This window comes from Paroedura picta, chromosome 2, assembly GCF_049243985.1.
Source record: "Paroedura picta isolate Pp20150507F chromosome 2, Ppicta_v3.0, whole genome shotgun sequence".
Lineage (NCBI taxonomy): Eukaryota > Metazoa > Chordata > Lepidosauria > Squamata > Gekkonidae > Paroedura > Paroedura picta.
In genome coordinates, this window is record NC_135370.1 from 126,163,206 (window position 1) to 126,187,575 (window position 24,370).

Sequence of the window (24,370 nt, forward strand, 5' to 3'; positions counted from 1 at the left end):
CCCCAGGCTCTTTTTGAGTCAGTCTGTACCTTTTCTTGTTCTGTACCAATGAGTAGGTAGATGGGACTCTGATCTGGAGGGTGAATCACTAGGGTGCAATTAGAAGAAAAGAGGCCCCCACTATTAGCCTCATAATCCTCATCAGAGTCACAGGAGCGATCCACTTCTTCCACCTTTGATTCACGCATGTGCAAATAGCCTAGAGGGCACTAAGAAAAGAAACTAAATATGTTAATAAGCATTTCAAGGGAAAAAGAGACATTTAGTAGGCATACTTCTGAAAAGCTTACACGGCTATTACCACTGCTCAATTGTGTATGCTTATGCTATCCAATATATGCTATACTTATCCTATCCCATCTGTCCTGGGGCCTGTGTTGTTCAACATATTTATAAATGATTCGGATGAAGGAATAGAGGGGGTGCCTATTAAATTTGCAGATGACACCAAACTGGGAGGGGTAGCAAACACACCAGAAGACAGAATCAGGATATAGGATGATCTTGATAGACTGTAAAATGGGCTAAAAAGTATTTCAATCATGATAAAAGTAAAGTTCTGCATTTAGGTAGAAAAAATAATATGCATCATTGTAGGATTGGGGAAACTTGTCTTGGCAGTAGTATGTGTGAAAAGGATCTATGGGTCTTAGTAGACCATACACTGAACATGAGTCAACAGTGTGGGCCGTTCCGCATTCGTCCAAAATAGCACAATGGTTACTAATTGAAATCGCTACAGTTTTGCCGTTATGCACAACGTCGTTGACAATCTGCAACACTCCTGAAACCGATCCGCAAAAAGGGCTTCGTTGTAGCCCTTTCAGGGAAATCCCAAAAAGTGGATTCACCCTCCGGAAAGCGCTACACTCCTGCAACCAATCTGCAACACTAGCGGGAAAGTTCTGTGCGTTACCATTGTTGCGGTTTCTGCAAAGTCCCTCCCCCTGGCTCTCTCCTCTGATCTTCCGGCGAAACGATCACCATTTTTTTTTCTCCGAGCGAGTGGAGATCAACGCACCGGCGAGCCTTCGTTTACCCAGTGAGGCTTCCCCAGCTGCAGTCCCTCTGTTTAAAGTCACCAAGCACAAGCATTGCAGAGGCCCGTTTGCTGGTTTATTTTCCCTTTATTTTTCACACTGTTTTCGGCCGAAAATCGCGCCCGTGAGGGGGGGGATTTTTTTTTCACTGGGGGGGAGCGTGGCAACGATGAAACGGCAGCTCAAACATCACCTGCTAGCTGGATGGGTCTCTCCGTTGCAACGAATCAACGCATATTCGTTGCAACAGGTGTGTTTTTTTTTTTTTTAAAAAAAACCTTCCTTAAAGGGAAAGGAGCTGTTTGGGAGCATGATAACGGCTGCCCATTGGCTGGTTGACGGCCAGGGGTGGGACACAGCTCAGCAATAGCGCTTCCTTTCTAGCGATTTTTGCAGAGACCGGAACCCTGTGGGAAACGATAGATACGCAGCTGGATTCCACTACAAAGACAGGTATGCATAACGACGAATTCCACTATTTAAAATGGCGATTTTTCGTTCAGCAAACAATTTGCTACATGGATCCCGGTGCGGAATGGCCCTGTGACTCAGTGACTAAAAAGGCAAATGAGATTTTGGGCTGTATCAAAAGGAGTATAGTGTCCCGATCACGCAAGGTGATGTTACTGCTTTACTCTGCCCTAGTTAGATCTCACAGAGTACTGTGTTCATAACTGAAGAAGGATGTAGACAAACTGGAGCATGTCCAGAGGAGAGCAATGAAAATGGTGAGGGGTTTGAAGACCAAGATGCATAAGGAAAGGTTGAGCGAGCTTGGTCTCTAACCTGGAGAGAAGATGACTAAGAGGTGATATTATAGTTATCTTCAAGTACTTGAAGGGCTGTCACATAGAGGATGGAACAGAGTTGTTTTCTGTTGCCCCAGAGGGCCTAGAATCAATGGGATGAAATTGATTCAAAAGAATTTTCGGCTAAACATCTGGAAGAAGTTCCTGACAATTAGAGTGGTTCCTCAGTGGAACAGGCTTCCTTTGGAGGTGGCTTCCTTGGGAGGAGGCTAGATAGCCATCTGACAAAAAGGCTAATTTTGTGAACTTAGGCAGATTGTAGGGAGTGGACAGAAGGGATTGTGTAGGTACTTGGCTCTTGTAGCCATTTCCTGCATTCTGCAGAGAGTTGGATTAGATGAACCTGGAGGTCCTGTCCAACTCTATGATTCTATGATTCTATAAGCTATGAATGGTACTACTATGGTCTTCACAGCTGGCATCTGCAATAAACACCACTTTCTCTCCAGTATGATGTACTTCATAGTAAATATGAATTTTCCTTCATCACTGTTCATTAGACGAGAGGATAAAGGACTCATGGTACAACAGACATGTACTGTATTCCACACTTAAGTGGAATGATTATTGTTCAGGAAAATATACATGAAAGGGTGACTAAATTATCCAAATAGGACTCTGAACCGAAATGAATTGGAGCAGTTTCTCTGCCTATCTGATTATGCATTTTCCTCCAGGGGATTGTGAAACTGAGTAAAGGGGAGAGAGAAGATGTCAACTATAATTGATGTGAAGAAGTAAAAATTACTCAGCAGAAGAAAGGAGGAAAATACCTTGTCTTCATGATTTCGATAATAATAAAACGTCTTTCCAACAAGTGCACACCAAACCAGCTTAGAGCGTCCATGTTTTACCTGTAAAAACAGCAAAGCAATCAAAATAATCTGTCTCACGGTATTTATTTATACCCCACTCTTCTCCCCAATAGAGAGAAGCTTCGGCTGTTTAGGTATCCTCGGGACTGTCATGGAAAAGGGATCTGCAGCCTCTGAGCCTCGGAGGGAAGAGGAGGGGTGGTCAGGGGTGGGGTATGGAATGCAATTTGGAGGCTGCTGGACAAACAGGCAAGCCAGTTGGAGGAGGAGGCACTTGGGGTGGGACAGCCACCCTGGGTAGGTGTTAAGAGCTGAGTGGCACTTATGCCATGAGACCAGCTCCTCCTCCCAGCCCTTACCAGAAATATTAAGTGGAACGGATGTGTGTTAAAAATATGTCTGTGACAGAAGTGTTATGTAATTCCTAGTATGAGTGAATAGTGGGTGTGTATGTGGTTTTGTGTCATTCATTCATATTTAGATTTTGTGTATAATTTTAGTGAGATTCTTTTCTATAAGTGAAGAATTATTTAATAAAGTGATACAGTGTTTAATAAGAATTTATGTTGCTTTTTGTACATTGGGCTTTTTCTATTGTCTATTCTTGGTTGCCTTTTGTCTCCTTTGTTTTCATTTTAGCTTCAACATCTGCTTCCTGACGGAGGAGGGGGAGGGAGAATGAGGAAAGGGGCATGCCCAAACAACTCAAAATGGCAGGCGTATGGAAAAACCCAAATGCATGCATTTCCAAATTGGGCAATCCCAAATTAGTCACTACCTTGACTGATGAAATCACTGTAACCAGGAATTCCCAAAACATCTAGTAAGGCAATTCAGGACTGTGCCTGGAAAGGCAAATTTTAATGTAGAAATGGATGAAAAAGCTGGCCCTTTAAAAATGCAAATCCAAATGATATTACTAGTGCAGTAACAGTCTCTACAGCCACTCAGAGAAGATGTTTAGACTATTAAATGGCGAAAATTCATATTACTCAAGTTAAGTGGGTGAATTCTGTAATTATCTATGCAGAGTTCAAACTAAGATAAATGATGATAATGGCTATGTCACATTGTAGACTTAGAATTTTTGTTTTAGGATGTTTAATGATTTAGTCCTATATTATTTTATTGTGATTTTAAACTATCCATATAGATTTTTGATAGTTTTATTTGAAATCTAATGTCTTTGATCACAATAAACTATTTTATCTGAAACTGTCTTCAAAGCCTCTTCCATTTGAAATGAGCCAGACTCTGATAACACAAAAGTTTTGTGAAATTATCTCCCATGTTTTTTCAAGCATTAAATTAGCTAAAGAAGTACACAGTGTGGTGGAGAGGGAGTTATTCCTCTTTGTCTCTCTCACACACCATTCTTCTGATGTAATGCTGCCCTTCCAGATTTACTATATTACCTCATATGAAAAATGGCAGTTGTAGAAGTGATTAAAATTGGGGAAACAGCACACAGGGGAAAGAAGTAAGCCCCTCCACACACACACCAGAATCAGAATCCCCACTTCCACTCCCATGGATATCATTAACACTTTCAAGAAACTGCAGGCAGAAACTTCAAGAAACTTCAGGCTATAACATCTAATTTTTTGCCTCCAAGATAACCCATCTTCTCAGCCTAGTCCTGAGGGAAAGGATGGTGAATTCTGGTTTAAATTATTTGTAAACCTAACCTAGTAGTTAGGATCTGTTATAAAACAAATCCTTTCTATTTTGTTACTAGGGTTAATATATTTTGAATATATTTAAGGTTTCTACAAAAGATGGCAAATTGCTGTCGCATATCCTACTCTGCATGTGGTTATTGGGTACCCTTTCTCAACTTTTTTACTGTTGATAAGCCTCTGAAACATTCTTCAGGCTTCGAGAAACCCCAGAAATGGCATGATCATGCAGAATACAGATAGGAAGCATAGCTGTGTACATGCTTACCTGGCCTCCCTTCCCACCCCATCCAAGCCCATCCTTGGCCATTGCAGGGGGGGGGCAGGTCAACATGACCAAATATGGTCATATTATCTCATACATGTTTAGGTAAAAGGTAAAGGTATCCCCTGTGCAAGTACCGAGTCATGTCTGACCCTTGGGGTGACGCCCTCTAGCGTTTTCTCAATACGGGGTGGTTTACCATTCCCTTCCCCAGTCATTACCATTTACCCCCCAGCAAGCAAGCTGGGTACTCATTTTACCGACCTCGGAAGGATGGAAGGCTGAGTCAACCTTGAGCCAGCTGCTGGGATTGAACTCGCAGCCTCATGGTCAGTGCTTCAGACAGCATGTTGGCTGCCTTACCACCCTGTGCCACAAGAGGCTCTATCATCAATGTTTAATGAATTTTAAAAATATATATATAAAAATAATTAACTCCCACGCATTCGAGAAACCTTCCAGTGTCATCACGAAACCCTGGTTAAAAGTCTGTGTAGTACCTTGGTGAGCCAGCCTTTCACAGTAGGCTTTGCATCACTAAGAGGAACTTCAATGGGACTGGTCACTTTCACTTTGATCATATTTTGAAGGACATGGATCCATTCCTCCAAGATGTTAGGAGAGTCAGCTGTCAAGAAGTAGGTCCTTTTTTCAGTGACAAGCTAAAGTAAACAAGAAAGTCACAAGCTACTACCATAAGGCACAAGGCAGTTTTGTAGTAGTTGAGTATTAAAATCCTAGCCACATTCACTTTCCAGCAACCTCAAAACTTAAGAGTTAACATTACTTTTCTGAATGTTAAAGAGAACATTGAAACTTAAGCCACTCTGTGTTACTGAAATGTGCTAAGTGCGAAAACTGTTCAAGTATTTTCTCCTCAACAAGGAGTCCACGGATGACTTGCCATATTGTTATAATATATGTTATGATATACGCCCAGAATGTAATTGGGAAACAATATGTGGACTGTTTCTTTTAGACAACTCCTAGTGGCATGCTGAAGTCTTGTAACTGAATTTGGACTGCATAAATGCCGTGTTCTGTGTTTTTCTTCCTTCACAAGTAGTTATACAGGAAGAAGAAATATATACAAAGATGGCTGATATGACATTCAGAAGTAAGTTTCAGACCTCCTAACTTCATACTAAATTAATTTGCCTGACCTTTTTCAAATCATATGAAAGCTGATCTGTTTGACCTATTAATAAAATAATTAAAAAGTGCTCACCTGGAATGTTTGAGATCCTTCACCTCGTACAATCTGGCAAGAAGAATTCAACTCAACCAGTCCCTGAGGCTTGCAGATTATATCACTCTGGAGAAAGAAGTAAAACTTCTCAAATGCATGGCTTGTATTTTATGGAAGGGAAAGATGATGGAACATGAAAATGCTACCAAATAGGAAATAAATCTAAAATGTAGACTGCAAGCTTTAATCGATTTGAAAAGACGAAGAGAAGAAGAAGAGTTGGTTCTTATATGCCACTTTTCCCTACCCGAAGGAGGCTCAAAGTGGCTTACAGTCGCCTTCCCATTCCTCTCCCCACAACAGACACCCTGTGGGGTGGGTGAGGCTGAGAGAGCCCTGATATCACTGCCCAGTCAGAACAGTTTTATCAGTGCCGTGGCGAGCCCAAGGTCACCCAGCTGGTTGCATGTGGGAGAGCGCAGAATTGAACCCGGCATGCCAGATTAGAAGTCCACACTCCTAACCACTACACCAAACTGGCTCTCTTATTAAAGAGATTAATAAAATGAGAATTATACAGATTAATAGGTGTTAATGACATATTGTTATTTCTTTTTTATTCAGATTACTACAATGTGAAATGAAAAAAAATTTAAAAAGACGGCTTAGGGATGATAGCTTTTGTATTTATTATATCATAAATTATTTTGCATTGAGACTCAGTGAGAAAGGAAGGCTATAAAGGAAATACGTAAATACAAACACATTTGGGGGGGTTTTCAGTTGCTAGCATATATAGAATTAACTAGCTCACAGACTCTTTTCTCTTTTCAATTGCAAATAAAGAGCATACCTTTCTTTCTTGGGCTTTCTTCTTTATAGCTGACCCCTTATCATTCAGAATTATGAAAGAATGTATCAGCAAGGTATTATGAGAGATAGTTTCAGTGTATTCTGATATATTTTATTTTACCTTGTTAGATTAAATGGAATGCTTGGCTAAGCAAATCATGCCTCACTCCCTCTTTCACCCCCAGCATGAATATTTGTTAGGAACTCACGGGGGATTTATAATACATGAGTTGTCCATTTCTCAAAACAAACCACCGTCTCTTCCATGTCTTCACCTGGTTGCTCACTTTCAGCAAATAACCAGATTTCTCCATGGGCTCCTAGGAATAAAAATAAGCACATTATCTTGTGAAATGGCCCAATCTATACCCAGAAAATTCATGATGGGTGGTATTAAGATTACACCAGGGGGGGGGGTGATGGTTTGATTGACAGATGCCCATAACCTTTGCCCTTGCTGTTCAGCAGGAATTATGGCCATCACCCCATCCAAAAGTAGAAAGTTGATGTGCACAGTTAAGTACTTATTCATGTATCAGCCAGTGATAGTCCATTCAAGTTCTACTCTCCTCCATTGCCTACTCTAGTCTCAAATTCTCTTCAAAATCTGAAATTTCATATATGGACAAAAACTCTGCCAGTGGCTAAAGAATAAGATGTGAAGGAATACCTCAAGGATAATAATGGCTCTGCAGTCATAAGCAGAGAAGCATTTATTTTCCTTCCCACATCAAGATTCAAATTATACAGCGGCAAATTATATAGCAGCGTCTCAATACATCAGGGATTTTCAAAATGTCACTTTCTGCTTTATGGGAATGTAAGAGTTCATTGGTTTCTGAAATGCACTAGAAAGGCATCATGTAGCAAATACCAAACTTCTTACATTTAAGTCCAGTGTGGAATGGGGGGAGGAGTCATAGCTTACACTGTAGGCCCCTCCATCAGTGGAATAAGAGGATGTCCGCTGCAGTTTATGCTCTGGTTCAGAATAGTCTCCATCCAAGGAATAGGCATCAGGGGGGATGGCATAGTCACTCTCTGAGCTCAGCGAGGATATAGAAATACCTGCTAGGGACAAAAAGGACAGTGTGCAGGACATCCTTACTTTGTATGCTGAATGCTGTAAGGAGCTGATTCACATATGCATCACTCAGTCTCTGTCTTGACAGCTCAGCATTGAGTAACCTCCAGGAGAATAAATGCTTCCATCGAGGAACAGTGTATTGAAATTAAGCAAGGTAATGTATCTTTGGAAGCCCTGCTGGGAAACAGGATACCTGTTTTGCTTGCAACATCAAGTGAAAATGAAATTGAAGGTTATTTTTTCACAGACAAGGCTTCACTTAATGCTGTAACCAAAAATGGATGAATATACATGAGGGAACTCTTATCAAACTAGCCTCCACCTAAGATCCAATTTAGTTTAGTATGTACAAACTAGCAGAATAAAAACAAGTATCATTTGCTTTATTGCCTGGGGGCAAGGACAAAGTGTGCCTAAGCAACCAACAGCTGATCCAGAATCTCTCTTGCCCAGCTTTTCTTCAGTGACAGTCTAAATTATTACAATTAAAATAAAAACATACTGCCCATGCTTAATCCAGTACTGAATGATCTTTCATTAGGCGTGTATCAATGACCAAGCTGGCATTTTCTGTATTGAATTAAAGCCAATTTTCACTATTGGACTAAAAGCATTTATCCATTTAATATAAGAAGAATCAGAGTTGTCAGAAACAGTAAATTTATTTTATTTATTTTAATTTCTTTTTTTAAAAAGAGATCAATTAGAAGTCAAGTTTGAATGCTGTTGATACACACATCTGGTCTTTGTTAGGTTTCTGCATGGGAAGAAGCTTTTATATGCCAAGTTCTCCTGGGATTATAACTGATCTCCAAACTACGCAGATCAAAAGCCCTGAAGGAAATGGCTGCTTCAGAGGGTAGACTCTACAGAGGTATATCGCTGTTGAATTCCCTCCCCAGACTTTGCACTCTCTAGCAGGCTTTCTCAGTCAGGGCTTTGTGAAACACTGGGGTTTCTTGATGACCCTGGAAGGGTTTCCAAAATAGATGGAAGTATTTTAAATATATATATATTTAATATGTTAAACATTTATTGGGTAATGTGTCCATATATGGTCATGTCAACCTGCCTTACCCCCCAGATGGCCAATGATGGGCTTGGAGGGGGTGGGAAGGGGAGGGACCTGAGGTGGGCATAGACCCAGCTATGCTTCCCAACCATATTCTGCATGATCACACCCTTCTGGGTTTTTTCAAAGCCTGAAGAATGTTTCAGGGGATTCTCAACAGTAAAAGTTGAGAAAGGCACAGACCCAGGAACAAAACTCCATATTCCTTGCCAGTGTTGGCAGCCCTATTCTAACTCAAAGGAAAATGGGAGGCTGTGTTGGGTGCTAGTTATTAAGTGAAATGTGGACATTAGTACACACATAAAACATTTTGGGCCTATTCTTATGCATGGAGTCTGCTGACTTCTGTCTACAGGGTATAATATAAACCAATGGTTGAATTAATAATGTAAACCAATTGCTGAATTAATAATATAAACCAATGATTGAATTAACTAGAGGTTAGTTAAAAACAAACAAACAAAACATCCATCAACAATTAAATAAAACAAAACACAAGGTGAATACAGAAATTTAAGCCAAAAGCCCATTCTGCCCTTGATGGATTTTGCAACTCTGAATCATGAGAGGGAAATAGGCAAAATGTTGCAAATTCTGGCAGCTTGTTGTATCTAATAACGGATTTTTGTGAAGGGAGGCTACAGGCGAAAGGTTGTACATTTTGTGAATGTGTTTTCTTTCTATCAGATTAGGAAACCATAGAATCAGGCAGAATCTCTGGCCTAGGCTTGTCAAATCCAGCCAGGGAGACAAAAATTGCCCTATCTGCAGTTTACTGTCTGTTCTTCTTCCACCTTACCTCTTTTCACTGCACGAGGACTGCCAGGTATACTGGTTTTCCTGGGCTCAGATCCTGCATTGGAAGCTCTGAGACTAACGTGGGAGCTGCAGTCATCATCAGAGCAGGAAGACTCATCTAAGAAAGGAACATTGCTGATCTGGGTCGCTTTCTAGAAAACAAGCCACAATGTCAGGATGAAAGGAAAGCCAGCCCTGTTTAACCATAACATGCAAATCATGAGAAAACAGCAAAGTTTTGCCCACTCTGCTACCCCATAGCAATAACCAATACGTTTTATAGTTGCTCATCCTTTTTTCTTGGAGCTTCCAATTCATTTTGTTTGTGTACCGAATACTACAAGTGCAATTGCAGCTACCATTTTATGTAAAATGCCCCATTTGTCCAAACATACCACAGAAATGTCTATAATTTCATACACTGTAAATGTGTTGTTTCACACATTACAATTCTGGAATGTGTTGGCTGCACTAATTTTGTTAATGCTGGCACACATACACCCTTGTTAAGAAGTAGTCTCATATTTTGTTGGCAGCTAAGATATTGCAAGGAGAAGAATAACTTAGATATCGTAATCAGCAGCTCTTTTGCTGGCGTGAAATCAGTTGGCCATTTTCACTACAGTGTGGGATTAGCTGTATAGTGCCATAGCCCTCGGTCTGTGAGTTAACATTACTATTACATTACCTTGAGGTATTTCTCATTTCACCTACACACACAGAGCTGCTTTTACTTGAGGGCTAGATGCAAATGTTCTAATCTGTAGCTACGTCAACAGGAGTCATTCCAGGCATCTTGGAGGCAAAGGCATGCTGCTCCACTGAAGCCCGGGTAGACAGCATTTCCTGAGTGCATGGCTCTCTTGGCATTCCAGAAGGTGGGGATGTAACTACTGCTCTGTGACAAATCAAGAAGTATGTGATGGGGCCACTCTGCTGCCATAACAGGTAGCTTGCAGAAGTTCAGTATGGGAGTGGCAAAGGGGGGCATAGATTTCACTGTATTCCAGAAGTAGGACCAGATATTGTTGTTCTTGCACAGGACTATGAAGAACTCCCTGTTGCCTGTGCTACAGCTTGGCCCTGTACACTATATTTCAAGGAGGGGCTGTCTTTGAGGCAGGTGTCCAATATTGTCTGCCCTTTTAATTAGCCCCAGTCCAGTGTCTCAGGCAGCATCTTCAACCTTGTATCACTGCTTGTTGCCTAAAATCCAGCCTCTATTTGAACCCTGGGATTTATCTTCATTTTTTCATCTTCTCTCCTTCTCTTTACAAGAGCCTCCAATACAGTTCCATGCCTTCTTGCAACAATGCTAACATATATTGTTTTCAGAGGGCCAAAACTTGTGGGATTTGACCACTTGCTTAATTTCTTTCTTCTGTTAAAACACTTGTTCCTAATGTAGCTCTTTGCTGGCAGCCAGAATATAAATTCTAAGGACCTACCAAAGTCTCACTCCTATTTGTTACTCTCCACTGGCTTGCCCACCTTTCCCAATGTTCTCCTAACAGAGAAATGTGAAATAGTTCCTTACCCCTTTTAGCATGGTGTAGACAGGTACTGTAACATTTCTGTAAATGAGGCAGGTAAATGGCCCGGGAGATGAATAAGTCGGGGAATTTGAAGCTGAGAATTCTTTTATAATTAAAAGAAAGAGTGAATAAAAACAATGAAAATATAAACGGAGGCATTCACATTCAACTAAGTGGGGTTTCAGGAGCAAACATTGATGTGGCTACAGGGAACATGAAAAACTCAACAAGTGATCATGAAGTTATTAGGAAAAGAGCATTCATCATTAAAGTTGAGAATGAGCTCTGGAAATAGTTTGGATGTGTGTGTGTGTGCCAAATGCATCTTCTAGAAAATTTACTATCTATTTGTAGACCCAAAAGGAGAGTGCCAAGCTAGGAGAGTAGGACTTTTTTGTCAGCAAAAGAAAACTTGGTATAAATACACACATAAGCAGTCATAATTGTTTCCATGCTCACACATTAAGCTATGGATCATCTAGTCCATTCCCCTGCACTATGCAGGACACTCACAACCCTATATCTCATCCACTGTAACCTGCCACCCCCTTGAACCTTCACAGAATCAGCCTCTCCATCAGATGGCTATCTAGCCTCTGTTTAAAAACATCCAAAGATGGAGAACCCACCACCTCCTGAGAAAGCCTGTTCCAGTGAGAAACTGCTCTAACTGTCAGGAACTTCTTCTGAATGTTTAGATGGAATTTCTTTTGAATTAATTTTATCCCATTGGTTCTCATCCATCCCTGCAGGGCAAAAGAGAACAACTCTGCTCCATCCTCTATATGGCAGCCTTTTAAATACTTGAAGATGGTTATCAAATCCCCTCTCAGTTGTCTCCTCTCCAGGCTAAATGGACCAAGCTCCCCCAACCTTTCTTCATATGTCTTGGTCTCCAAACCCCTCACCATTTTGTTGCCCTCCTCTGGACACGCTCCAGTTGGTCTACATCCCTCTTCAACTGAGGTGCCCAAAACTGAACACAGTACTCCAAGTGAGGCCGAACCAGAGCAGACTAAAGTGGTATCATCACCTCCCGTGATCTGGACATGATAATCCATTTGATACAGCCCTAAATCCCATTTGTCTTTTTAGTCTAGGTTCTAGTACATGTATATTTTTCATTTTGGTCAGGAATATGTTTGCTAGTAGTAGTCAACTATAGGAATTGTAAGCCCATAACCGCATGGCCAATGCAAGGAACAATCCTAAGCAGATCTACTTAGCAGTAAGTCTCAAGTTATTCAATGGACCTCACTCCCAGCAAAGTGTCCTTAGGAGTACAGAGTCATCCTAGAATTTCACAGCGTCATCAGTGTCATCCTAGAATTTCACACATGTTTTTAAGGTAAGAGAATAACCAGGGTAGTATCCAAACCAATCAGTTTAAGGCAACAAGACAGTCATTGCATTTATTCCCAAGAAAAGTGATCTCCTTAGCTGAACCATTAAGCCACAGCTTTGCTCTTTCTATAGGTATGCCCTCCCAAACAGTTCTGTTTTGTACATTCTACAAAATGATAGAAACATGGGGCCTTCCTAAGAGCCTCAGGTAGCCCATTCCACAATGTAGGAGCCATCACAAAATGCATGTGTGAATGACCAATTGCCAGTTTTACATTGTTTGCAGGATGACATCTTCAGACTGCTCTGCTCAGATAAGAACACAGACTTAGAAAGTTGTAACTCTGCTTAGGATGATAATATAAGAAGAAGCTGCATCTCTTCTCAGAGCTCCTGAGATGTAGCACCAGCTTCCCAAATACCGTTTATGCACTGGAGGTTTTATGCTGGGTTGCAGGCTGGAGTTTTAGTCGTGGCAGGTGGGCCCACCTCTTCCTGCACCCACATGGGGGAGCATTTGGCCCAGTGCACCTCATCTGCCCCCTATTTGTGTTCTTGCACGAGAGCTGGGGCAGTAAAGTGCCCAGTGCATAAATGGTCAAAGTGTCCTCATCCACTAGGTAAGAAATTCATTGGGGGTGGAGAACAAACAAAAGGCAAAATTAAACAGTGTTGTATTAATGGCACCAGCAATTCCCAAGACATATTCTGTAAAAGAAGTCACTGCAATTGCATCCTGTGAAATTTATTTGTATCCATGAACTCGCCTTATCAATAAACACAAGCTACCAAACATGCTTTACTCTAACTTGTAGTGATCTACTAACATAAACATTTACATTCCCAGGTGTTTAAAAATACCATTGGACATATCAGCAAAGGCATCTCTGGGTGAACTAGTACTTACTCTGGCTAGAAGAGTCACTCCCCAGAGCCACTTCTGACACTCTCATGCCACACTTGGCTACTGCATAGATACGACTCTCCTAAAACAAAGGCAGGGGGAAAAATCAGAGGAAAAGGCAAATTAAAAATAAAATCCTCTTCCAGCTTCAGACAACATGGGTGCTTTGTTCGTTTTTTGCACCCTGTTATCTTTCCCTTCATTGTGTTCTGAGACCAACAGCAACTCAGTTACGAGCAGATATCTTGCATGGCACAAAACTCTACACTACCTGTTGGACAGGAAGGAAGACATTATCAGTCATCGTTCTAAATCTTAGAAGGGTGCAACTCTGCTTAGGGTGGCACTGAAAGGAAGGAAGGAAGGAAGGAAGGAAGGAAGGAAGGAAGGAAGGAAGGAAGGAAGGAAGGAAGGAAGAGACTTTAACTGTGATGTTAAAGGTAAAGGTATCCCCTGTGCAAGCACCGAGTCATGTCTGACCCTTGGGGTGACGCCCTCTAGCGTTTTCATGGCAGACTCAATACGGGGTGGTTTGCCAGTGCCTTCCCCAGTCATTACCGTTTACCCCCCAGCAAGCTGGGTACTCATTTTACCGACCTCGGAAGGATGGAAGGCTGAGTCAACCTTGAGCCGGCTGCTGGGATTGAACTCCCAACCTCATGGGCAAAGCTTTCAGGCGGCTGCCTTACCACTCTGCGCCACAAGAGACTCTTAACTGTGATGTTATAGAAGCCTTAAAATAAATACATTGTCCTCAGTGTCAGAAATACTTATCAGAAACACTTTCAAGAGGGAAAGGACTGGGAAGAGGAGCGGTGATGTGGGAGCACAATTGTGGCAGAGAAGGTTTAATCATACACTTCCACTACCACCACCCCCAGCCCCAGATCTTATGCCCTTTTCAACCCTGCTTTGCAACAGAGAAGTAGAAACTGGTATAAAAAAACAAGCCACACATTAGTTGCAAGGCTCAAAGAGCCTTAGTTCACCTAACTGTGCATCATATATTAGTAACTGTTATGAGTAAGGGAATGAAGTTAACAATTAGGAATGTAACACTCTGTCTTAAATAAAATGTGATTCTTACTTCTGACAACATACTGAAGGTTCAAAAGCCTTCTACTGGTGGAATCTCCCCTCACCCATGGCCAATTGCTGCTCTGTCTCAGGATTCCACACACACACCCTTCCCCTCAGGCCTGCTGTGAAGGAAGCCTCTAACAGCCCCTGACTGAGTGGAGGGACAAATTTCCAAGAGCAACGCAGGGGAGTCTGTGGGCATGTGTGTGCTTTCCTTTTGAGGTGGAAAAGCTTTCCCCTTCTGCCTAATGGCTGGCTGACAGGGTGGCCACAGAAAAGCCCATTCTCACTTAAAATATTGCTGTGGCCAGCCTTGCTGCTCAAGGGCAGATACACCCAAGCTTTGCATGTCTCTTCTCCACCAGTCTCTGAACATCTGAATCCTATCATGCAAGGTTGTTGTGCAGATTAAACTGGATGCTGTTGCAGGGGTTCTTTTGCCTCCTGTTTCATTGGCACAACAACCCTGTGCAGTAAGCCAAAAGTGTTTCATCTCCACAACAACTTGTGTGGGAGGCTTTAAATGTTTCTTCTGCACAACAACCCTGCCCCCTTCCAAAGCAGCCATTTTCGCCTGGGGAGCTGATCTTTATAATCTGGAGATACCTGGAAGTTGGCTACTCTGGGTTGGAAATATTCTTGGTTTGGAGGAGGACCGCAATATGGTACAATGCCTCAGGATCCACCCTCCAAAATAGCCATTTTTGCCTGCAGAGCTGATCATTATAATCTATAATATAGAAATGAGCAGTGATAGTAGAGATGATGGAAGATGCTTGCAAACTGAGGTTGGGATGGAGTGGTGTGTGTGTGTCCCGCTTGGAAATTGTAAACTTGGTTTTTCAAGGTATATGTTATCTTCCCACTTGCAATGATTCCTGATGAATATCTTACCCAAGATGGAAATCTGTGCAAGGGAGGAGTTGGGGGTTTGTCTCCCATGTCCCTTACATTGGCTTCAGACGTCTCAATCTCCTTGCTTGAACAAAAGTTCTGGGGAGTTTCTTCACCCATCTCTCCCTCTTCCATCAGGCAGTTCTCCATCTCCATCTTCTCTGCTACCTCTTCATCAATATCTGTCTCTTCCACTTCTTTCCGGCATTGCTCAGGAGCTCTTACAGGTTGAAATTTGCTTATCTCAATGTTCACCACATGATGAAAACAGTCAGTTCCTGACTGAGGTTGACTATAATGCCTCTTGGCAAGTTGGATGCTGTCCCTCAGATTGCTTGGAGTCCGAGCTTTGGGAAGAGTCATACTGCCACCTTCCCTCCTTGAGAAATCTGAGGGCACTGAAGTGATGGATTTTGACAAGTTCAAGGCTGGAAGGGATGGTGAAACAGAACAATTAGGAGCTTTTGTTATTTCTCTGAAGGACAAATCCAACCTGGGCGCATGGGATGTGGCACTCAGTTCATCTGATGGATTGTACATAACAGATGCTATCTTGCCCAAGTCACTGATCGACCTTTGAAGTTGTTCCAGAGGGGACTGTAAAGTTAAATCTCCATGAAATTTCATTGTACTAGTCTGTTGGCTCAGAGATGTTGAGCAGGTTCTTGGGGGCGCCACAGAAACAAAATCTTTCTCTGAAGAATCTGGGTCATGTGAGAAGTCAGTGGTAAATTTCAGTGAGCTCTGGGAAGGCAATGAAGTTTCAATCTCACCTCCAACACAGGAGTCATCCATAAAGACCATACTTGTTGTAGCTTTTGCAGATGCACTTTGATGAGCCTGCCTGAGGCCCACTGAGAGAAGCCTGGAATCCTGCTGGTCTGAGTTCTCAGAGAAGGGTGATAATGGGTTTCTAGGCAGCTGAACATTACAACTTGGAACAGATGGAGTTGTTGTATCTACAATTGAGTGCAAAAGACAAGCAGAGTATGGCTTATTTTTGCAAAATTAATTCCAGATTTGCCCATAATTCTCTTTATGTAAATATTTGCATTTTTTTATTGTAGCCAATTGTTTCCCATGCAATTCAATCTCAGGTGAGTGCAAACAAATCCTAATTGCTGCCCTTTCGTATGCATCTCTGGAACCTGGCCAATATCATTAAGCTATGTGTTAATTTGCCTTCTCACTCCATCTATAAGTCTGAACTGATTATTTTGATTTCATGATATTGTACCTGAGGAAGTAACCATGCTCATGAAAGCTCATACCTTGAATAAAACTTGGTTGGTCTTAAAGATACCACTGGACTCTAAATTTGTTCTTTTAATTCCAGGTATTTATGGAATAATCTAACAAGCTATGTGAGGATCAGAAAAAGAAGAGTTGTTTTTTATACCCTGCTTTTCACTACCTGAAGGAGTCTCAAAGTGGCTTACAATTCCCTTCCTCTCCTGACAAGAGCACCCTTGTAGGTGAGGCTGAAAGAGCTCTAACAGAACTGTCCTAAGAGAACAGTCCTAAGAGCTGTGACTAGCCCAAGGTAGCCGAGTGGGCTGTATGTGGAGAAGTGAGGAATCAAACCCAGTTTTCCAGATTAGAGGCCACTGCTCTTAACCACTATACCACGCTGGCTCTCTCTCTGGCTCTTTGGATCCAGGAGCAGATCAGTCATTCAGCCACCAGTTCTATAAGTAGTAATGCTGCTTGATTTTGACATGTTCCTTCAGGGAACAAAGTCATTTAATTAGATAGGAATCCTGTATAATCTCTGTGGGTCAACCTAGTTGATTTCTCTGCTAAGAACTGTATTACTCTGCCTTTGACCTTTTACTTCCTTACGCTTTGCTATGGAGTGTCACATGGCTTTGTAATTACTGTATTTACATCAGTATAAATACACTCACGCAGCACTTCAATCACTGTAGGAATCTACATGGCATTTTTCAAGTATGCAAAGAGTTGCACATATATTATATTACTAACTTTTACAGCATCACTATCAGCTATGTCAGAATTATCATCCGCCTATCGCAGAGAAGGGACTGAGGCTATTCATGGCTTGCTTTGGGCCACCCGATGAGATCATGGCAGAAATTTGAGATTTGAACTAGGGACTTTCTGCTCTTGATTCACATTCTTCCAAATGTGCAGCATGAAAAGGTCCAAGAACTTGATCATTTTTTCCAACAGAAAAATCTGGATATTTTTTCCAACAGACAAATCTGGATATTTGAGGAGTACTATGGGAAAAAACCTCTTGCACTATTCATATACAATATTTTAAAGATTTCCTGTGTTTAAGTGTAATTATATTTGCAAAAGTTAGTATGCTATGATATGTTCAGTGATAATATATTATTAAGGTTTTCAGGGATATGAAGTTTAGCTTACTATCGAAACATGCTAGTAGTTGCACCTTTTGTGACTCAATGAGAGTCCAAATAATAACTTTCTTTGAATGTTTACATTATTTTGTATATCCTTTATTTTTCCTAACTTTCATATGGCAGAAAATGAAATATACATGTGTTAATGCTAGCACAGAGTGCAGCAGTCTGCAACTCTTTGTCACGTATGGGTATACTTGTAATTGTTTTCAGTTTTTGACAACAAGCTCTAGCAATTCCAGAAGATTATTCGTTTATTTGCTTTATTTATAGTCCATCTTCCTCACCAGGAATTAAAGTGGATTACGAACACAGTGAGTCAATACAATCAACAATTTGGGAAATTCAATAATGAAATAGAATTTGGGTTGTACAACTAACAAAGTCTAAAAGCAGAACTGTAGTCAAGTGTTAACATGAGTGAATGATGCAAAAATTGCACAAGAGAATACAACCCACAACTACAGACAGGAATATCACTGTCCACAATAATTTATCTGAGTAATTTGTGTAGCCTTCTGGACAATGCTACTCTACTGCTTGCACAGAAAAAAACCCTTTTGAATCGTTCAGTTTTGCACAGTTGGGGGACAGCCAGGAGAGTGGGAGTCTTCCTGACCTCTTCAGGAAGGTCATTCCACAAAGTGGGAGCCACAAAAGCACATGCATTTGCCCATTTGCAGGTTGGCACCTGCAGAATATAACCTTCTCAAAGAGCCTTCTTTCACTAGACTATCATTCTTGGCACTCTTTCTAACCTTCAGTCCAAAGCCTGTTTACATCCTCTTAAACCTACACAGACTGTCCTAAATCTAATCATGCCTATTTTAGAGGACAAGTATAGTCAGTTACTGACATCACTAGTCAGATAAGAGCCTCACAGCACTGCTACTAGCGCTTATAGGTCCATTCTGAATCATAAACTAGGGGAAATTCCCTATCAGTATACTGAATGGCAACATTTCTTTCTGACCAGAAAATAGGATGATTAAAATGGCCAAAGACTATCATCACTTTGTCTGCAAATTTTTAGCAGTCAAAACCATAGATAAAACAGTTGATCAGAAGAGGTGCCTGGAAGAGATAGATATATCTTTTGCCACAGCACTGGTTAATTTCTAAAAAGAGATATGCTGGGGCATATGACTGTCTGAAGATTGCAGATTCAGAAGAGGTTCCTGCTAATTCCAAACACACTTATATGTGTATGTATTGTGGGGAGAGGTTGCTGCTGTTTGGAGAGGAGGGACATACTCTTCACAAATGCTCAAAGCCAATAGGGTCTTTATTATTACTTGTCACATTCCAGAGCTGAGCACTGGGATGGAAGGCACATTTCACAGTTAAGCCTTGGTTAAACCCCTTCCCCACAAAAAACTCTATTCAGGAGCCTCCGAATTGACTCAGGGGCTGATTTAATACAATTATGTGTGGAAGCCAATGCATTATTCAGAACAGTCTGATCAGTGGCATCTCAGAACACTTAATACCAGGTTATTGTAGCAACTGTCTCGTTCTATAAACATTCAGAGCCGATGATGACAACCTGCTTACAAAGCTTCCAACTGGAAGGGTGCATGCATCCACTTGTAGAGAAAGCAGAAGCCTAGTGGACGGAGAGGCATAAACACATGCCAATGAGAGTTTAGCAGCATAGAACAGACACCCTGCCATTTCCCTTGCATTTGAAATGCTAATTACGTTCTGGTGAAAACCACTGCCTTCAGGATTTATTCAACTAAAAAAAGGTGGATCACAGATAAAGCAAGGTTTTTTACATAGCAGGCTTCAAATGCCTACATGTAGTGGGGAAATATATGACTTATGGCTCACCACCAAGTTGAAGTCTACATTGTTGTGTAAAAAGGCAACCAGTATAGCTAAGTGTAATGGAGGCAGCAGTCCTACGTGGTTTGAAGGCTGTAGCCTTGAACTCAGCGAGACAAAGGTAGAACGATGCTTTATGCGGCAAATATGACTGCTGTGTGTACATTGACATTACAGGTCTGCTTCAAACATCCATGTACATGTAGTTAGAATAGCTGAAAAGGCTGGAGTTCCCCAGTGGGTGCACACTGGCACTTAAAGACACAAATATATTACCCATGCTTTATTTATTAGCTGCAAGAGCTACTGATGGAACACTTAATATTCTGGACAACCATGCCTGCTGTCCTACATGTATTATGACTCGACCTCATATGTTTTAAAGTGTAACAGCCAGGTATCAAAGTGGCATCCACTACAATCCCTATTCAAGTGGACTCATGAACTTCACAAATGACCATCAGAACCCATCAGGATCGATGTCATCAGTGAGAGATACCTGAATATGTGGCACCGATAAAACATGGAGCTGGAATGCTATTGCAATATCCTAAACAACAGCTGTATGAAAGTCTTATTTATCTCCATGTTGCTAAAATGGCTAACATTGCAGGCAAATAATGTTAATCAGCATTTTGGTGCTGCAGCACAACTGAAGGACAAGCCATGCTGAAGGTAGTGGATCTTTTGCCATTAACAAAAATGGTTATGAAGACAGAAATGAGATTTTTATGGACAGAATGTTAAAAAATACTTACAAGATGAAAAGTGGAAACATTACTTGATGTCCACATTCCCTCTGTTCACTGGAAACTGTTACTATAGTGAGACTGGCGAAGAGAGATTTGCAACTTGTCAACTATACTCAGCAATGCAATAGCAGGAACAGAACTGAGGATTCTCACTTCCATTTTCCGTGTTGATTCCCAAGATATTGGTAATCAATTAAAAACATATTTACCCTGCAAAGCTTTCTGAAGTGCCTCAATCTGCTCTGTCAGTCTCAGGTTGCAACTCTTGAGGTAATGGGTTTCTAGTTCAAGCTGAAAAACAATGCAGGGAAGCAATGAAAACGAATTCTACAAAATGCCTTTCATTTACAAAGGTCCTGTTCAGGTCTCTTAGTTAAATTAGATCATTAAAATTTAAGATTAATTTAATCAAAATATTTTAAAAGTCTCATTTCTAGGAATAGTTCTTTACCCTGTATCATCGCAGCCAGAGATATTGACATCTACTTAGTTCAATGAAGCTGGACTCATTGCTAAATAAATTCAGAAATTGTACTATAATCTTGTATTGTTATAGGGCAATTGAACATCCTATTGCACCAGAAAAGAAGAACATATACCTGGACACTCTACTACAGGTGAAAAAGCCTTGAGCAGAGCTCTGGAAAGCCAGCATGTACATTTTCAGCATAAATAAAAAGAGGCGCTTCTGTGATATGAGAGAGATTTTTGTAATTTAGCTTCTCTCACTGCAAATAGGGTTGCTACATCTGCCATAGAGTCCATCCTCCAAGGAACCCATTTTCTCCAGAGGAAATGAACCCTGTATTCTGGAGAGCAGTTGTAAGAGAAGAAAAAGACCTGTTTTTTTGTACCCTGCTTTTTACTATTTGAAGAAGTCTTAAAGCTGCTTACAATCATCTACACCACTTCTTCCCACAACAGACACCCTGTGAGGTAGGTGAGGTGGAGTGAGCTCTAAGAGAACCATGACTGCCCCAAGGTCATCCAGCTGACTGCATGAGGAGCAGTGGGGAATCTAGCCCAATTCTCCTGATTACAGGCTGCCACCTTTAACTTCTACACCAAGCTGGCTCTCCAGGAGATATCCAGGTTGACACTCCTAACCACAGATCTCCACAATGTTATATCTCATGCCCTACCGCCAGAAGACAAAAACATGAATGTGTTTTAGATAGGGTTGCTGCCCACTCCCAATAGTACTGTGCACACTGAAGAGAACGCAACGGTACATTTTATTTCCACTGATACTCGGGCACGTTGCTTTGCAGTCCCATAGCAACATAGACTATGCCATGAATTTTTTTTTTTAGTATTCCAGAAATGGAGAGGGGAGGGTGGGTGTGAGGGCAGGCAAAATGCTAGTGAGACTGTCAGGTGTTTCTTCTTTCAGAGAGGCTTGCCCCTGTTTGCACCTTTTTGTGCGCCGTGACAAGAAAGGGGAAGCGGATTCTCCCACATTCCCTCATCACGGGGCAATGGGGATGAAAACTCTCACCAATCATTGGAGAGCTATGGATTGCTGCCAATGTCATGAGGAAGCAGCATTAAAACCCGCAAATAATGAGAGGCTGGGCAGGGGCAAATTCCTCGTGTGGAAATGGTCAAAGAATTCTTTGTTTTCACTAATGCTGTATTGCTGTTATCCATACAGCTGGTCTATTAAAATATAAACTAATTAAATACTTCAACTGCTACAGCTCAAAAAGAATGAGACAAAATTTCCACCTCTCCCAGCTTGGTTGTCACCCAGTCCTTAATTTTGGCGGCTTTTTCTTGAACAATTTTAGCTTCTTGTGCTCTCAACTGCTTCTGTGAAAGAAAGAAAAAAGACAAACATGTTAGGAAAGCACTAGAGTCAATTTGGTGTCAGTGCTTGAGTACCCTTTTATGTTTCTGCAATTTATAAGGGATCATCTGAAGGTTTTATGAACTCTCACGCAGGCGTGGTAATAGAGAAAAAGGTGCAAGCTGCCCAAAGACCCTATAAGGCTGAGCACCCCCAAGGTTTTGTGTTGGTTCATATTGCTTAAGATTAATGGACAAGCAAGACTGTCCAAACTTTCACCTTTTTGGCCTGCAGCCTAGTTCCGGAATCCCATGAAAATGAGCTGGAGTGCAGCAGTGCTGATAAATGATCATGGGGGACAATCAACAGCCTTGAGTGAAAGAGAGGAAAAAGAGTGGCTTGCATTCCAACACCCACTGCAAGCGTTACTACCTTGCAGTGACTTCCCTAAGGATAAGCCCAAGTGATTCCTCTGCTGACAATTATAAATGGTGAGGGACAGCAAACAACTCAACTCAACTCAAATGGGAGGAGATGGGAATGGATAACCCCCCAGCACTCACTGAACAGCTAAGGTGGTGATTAAAAGAAGCATAACAATAAAAAAGAACAAGGATTATGTGACAATCATGGCAAAAAGTGCCTCAAACTAAATTTATGCCAATGACTGGAAAATGTATTTCCACAAATATGCATTGTCCTAAGAATATACTCAGCTGCTACCTTATCTTGATGGCATCAGGCAAACATACATTTAGAAGAGTAAAAATGGTGCCAAAGTATCTCCCCAAGCAGAACCTCTGACTGGCCATTGGAAACTGGTTGTGCAGATAAGAATTCTTAAGGAATTCACTATGGTGGGAGGCCTCTTGGGGCAACCTATTGAGGACCTACAGTTAATTCTGTGTTTTCTGCTACTTCACTTTTAACTGGCTTCTAAGTGTAACAAATATTAAAGGATAGAATTTCATACCTTTTTCTGTATTTCCAAACTGTCCCACCCCCTTTCAAATGTAATGTAATAACAACTGAATCTCTCTACTAAAAATACAAAGAGGGAGTATTTATCAGTTCATCCCCCAATTCTTTCAGATTGAGAGCAGCAGAAAAACAAAGTGATCTTTATATTTGCATAACAGTAAAATAATTTTAGATGGTGCATTAGCAAGGCAAACGGAGCCAAATTGGGTGGCATTACCTACTGATGGAGGGCATGGAAGTAGTCCAAGCTTTCAGGTCTCTGGAAACTGTGAAGGCTAGACAGAATATAGCTTATCCAAAAATCTGATTGGTTTCTTTTTACAAGTTGAGTTATTTTTTTAAAGCTAGGATACAGTAACAATCTGAATGTTCACAAAAAATGTTGAAGTCTAGACTAACTTTTCTGCACCATAGGATTCTCTTCCTTCTATATTAAATTTAGCAAAAATTGTATTTTTTCTGTTGCCCAGTGATCTATATACTGATATTCACTATACGCTTTGCATAATCAGTAAAAAGCTTACTGAAGTTCTGAACATTTGGCAGCAGCATTAGTTACTGTTGACAAGAAATGTGCAACAGCACTTGCTGATCAGTTAACTGCTGCCTGAGGTTTTGGATAGTAATTTTCTGTTCTTATTCAGTTTCTTCAGTGGCACAGTGGCACAGAAAGATAGCAGAATAATTAATGATTGAATTGATAAACTTGCCAAACGGAAAGCAAAGAAGTCATTCAAACAGGCTGTCTAAGCATTACTTGATTCCTTATATACTGTACCAAATAATAATTTAGTTTGAATTACATTAGTGTTTAATCACATTTTAGCAACTGCGGATCATAGCTACTCTGATGATCTGCAATTTCCTGTTATTATAAGATTCTTCTTAAATATTCCGTTAAAATAAGTCTGTCCGTTTATTATACTGCCATTTGTGGTTGCCAAATAGATCATTTTACCTGCTCTTCCAGTAGTGTCTCCAGTTGGCTGATCATTTCATCCTTTTCTTGTACTCTGTTCATCAGTTCCTGGTATTTTTTGTGTTCACTTGATTCACTTGTTTTCAGGTTTGCAAGTTTCAGCTTCTCTTCCAGCACTTCAGCCTGAAAGATCCCCTCACATAATCATTGTAAGCATTATAGCTGGACCTTGGTGAAATTAACAACTAATTTAGTAACTGGTTCCTATTCAGGGGAACTCTTAAGGAATTGTCATTCTTTATAATTCCATGATCAGACCTCTGGGATTGATAAAAACATTATATCAAAG

General features: G+C 41.0%; 1 protein-coding gene across 9 annotated transcripts in view; it reads right to left on the reverse strand.

The window, feature by feature from the left end:
- Positions 1-24,370, reverse strand: part of PLEKHH1 (pleckstrin homology, MyTH4 and FERM domain containing H1) — a 67,661-nt gene that overhangs the window by 25,075 nt on the left and 18,216 nt on the right. For 7 of the 9 annotated variants that reach the window (XM_077322509.1, XM_077322513.1, XM_077322511.1 and 4 more), the window contains exons 4-16: positions 24,061-24,204; positions 22,061-22,144; positions 20,542-20,623; positions 15,364-16,322; positions 13,393-13,471; positions 11,144-11,244; positions 9,608-9,758; positions 7,578-7,720; positions 6,859-6,969; positions 5,837-5,923; positions 5,109-5,270; positions 2,623-2,703; positions 30-209 (exon numbers count right to left, since the gene is read on the reverse strand). In XM_077322509.1, coding sequence (XP_077178624.1) covers positions 30-209; positions 2,623-2,703; positions 5,109-5,270; positions 5,837-5,923; positions 6,859-6,969; positions 7,578-7,720; positions 9,608-9,758; positions 11,144-11,244; positions 13,393-13,471; positions 15,364-16,322; positions 20,542-20,623; positions 22,061-22,144; positions 24,061-24,204 — 2,364 coding nt within the window. The remainder of the gene's footprint in view (positions 1-29; positions 210-2,622; positions 2,704-5,108; positions 5,271-5,836; positions 5,924-6,858; positions 6,970-7,577; positions 7,721-9,607; positions 9,759-11,143; positions 11,245-13,392; positions 13,472-15,363; positions 16,323-20,541; positions 20,624-22,060; positions 22,145-24,060; positions 24,205-24,370) is intronic. The other 2 variants (XM_077322514.1, XM_077322510.1) reach the window with 1 other exon arrangement.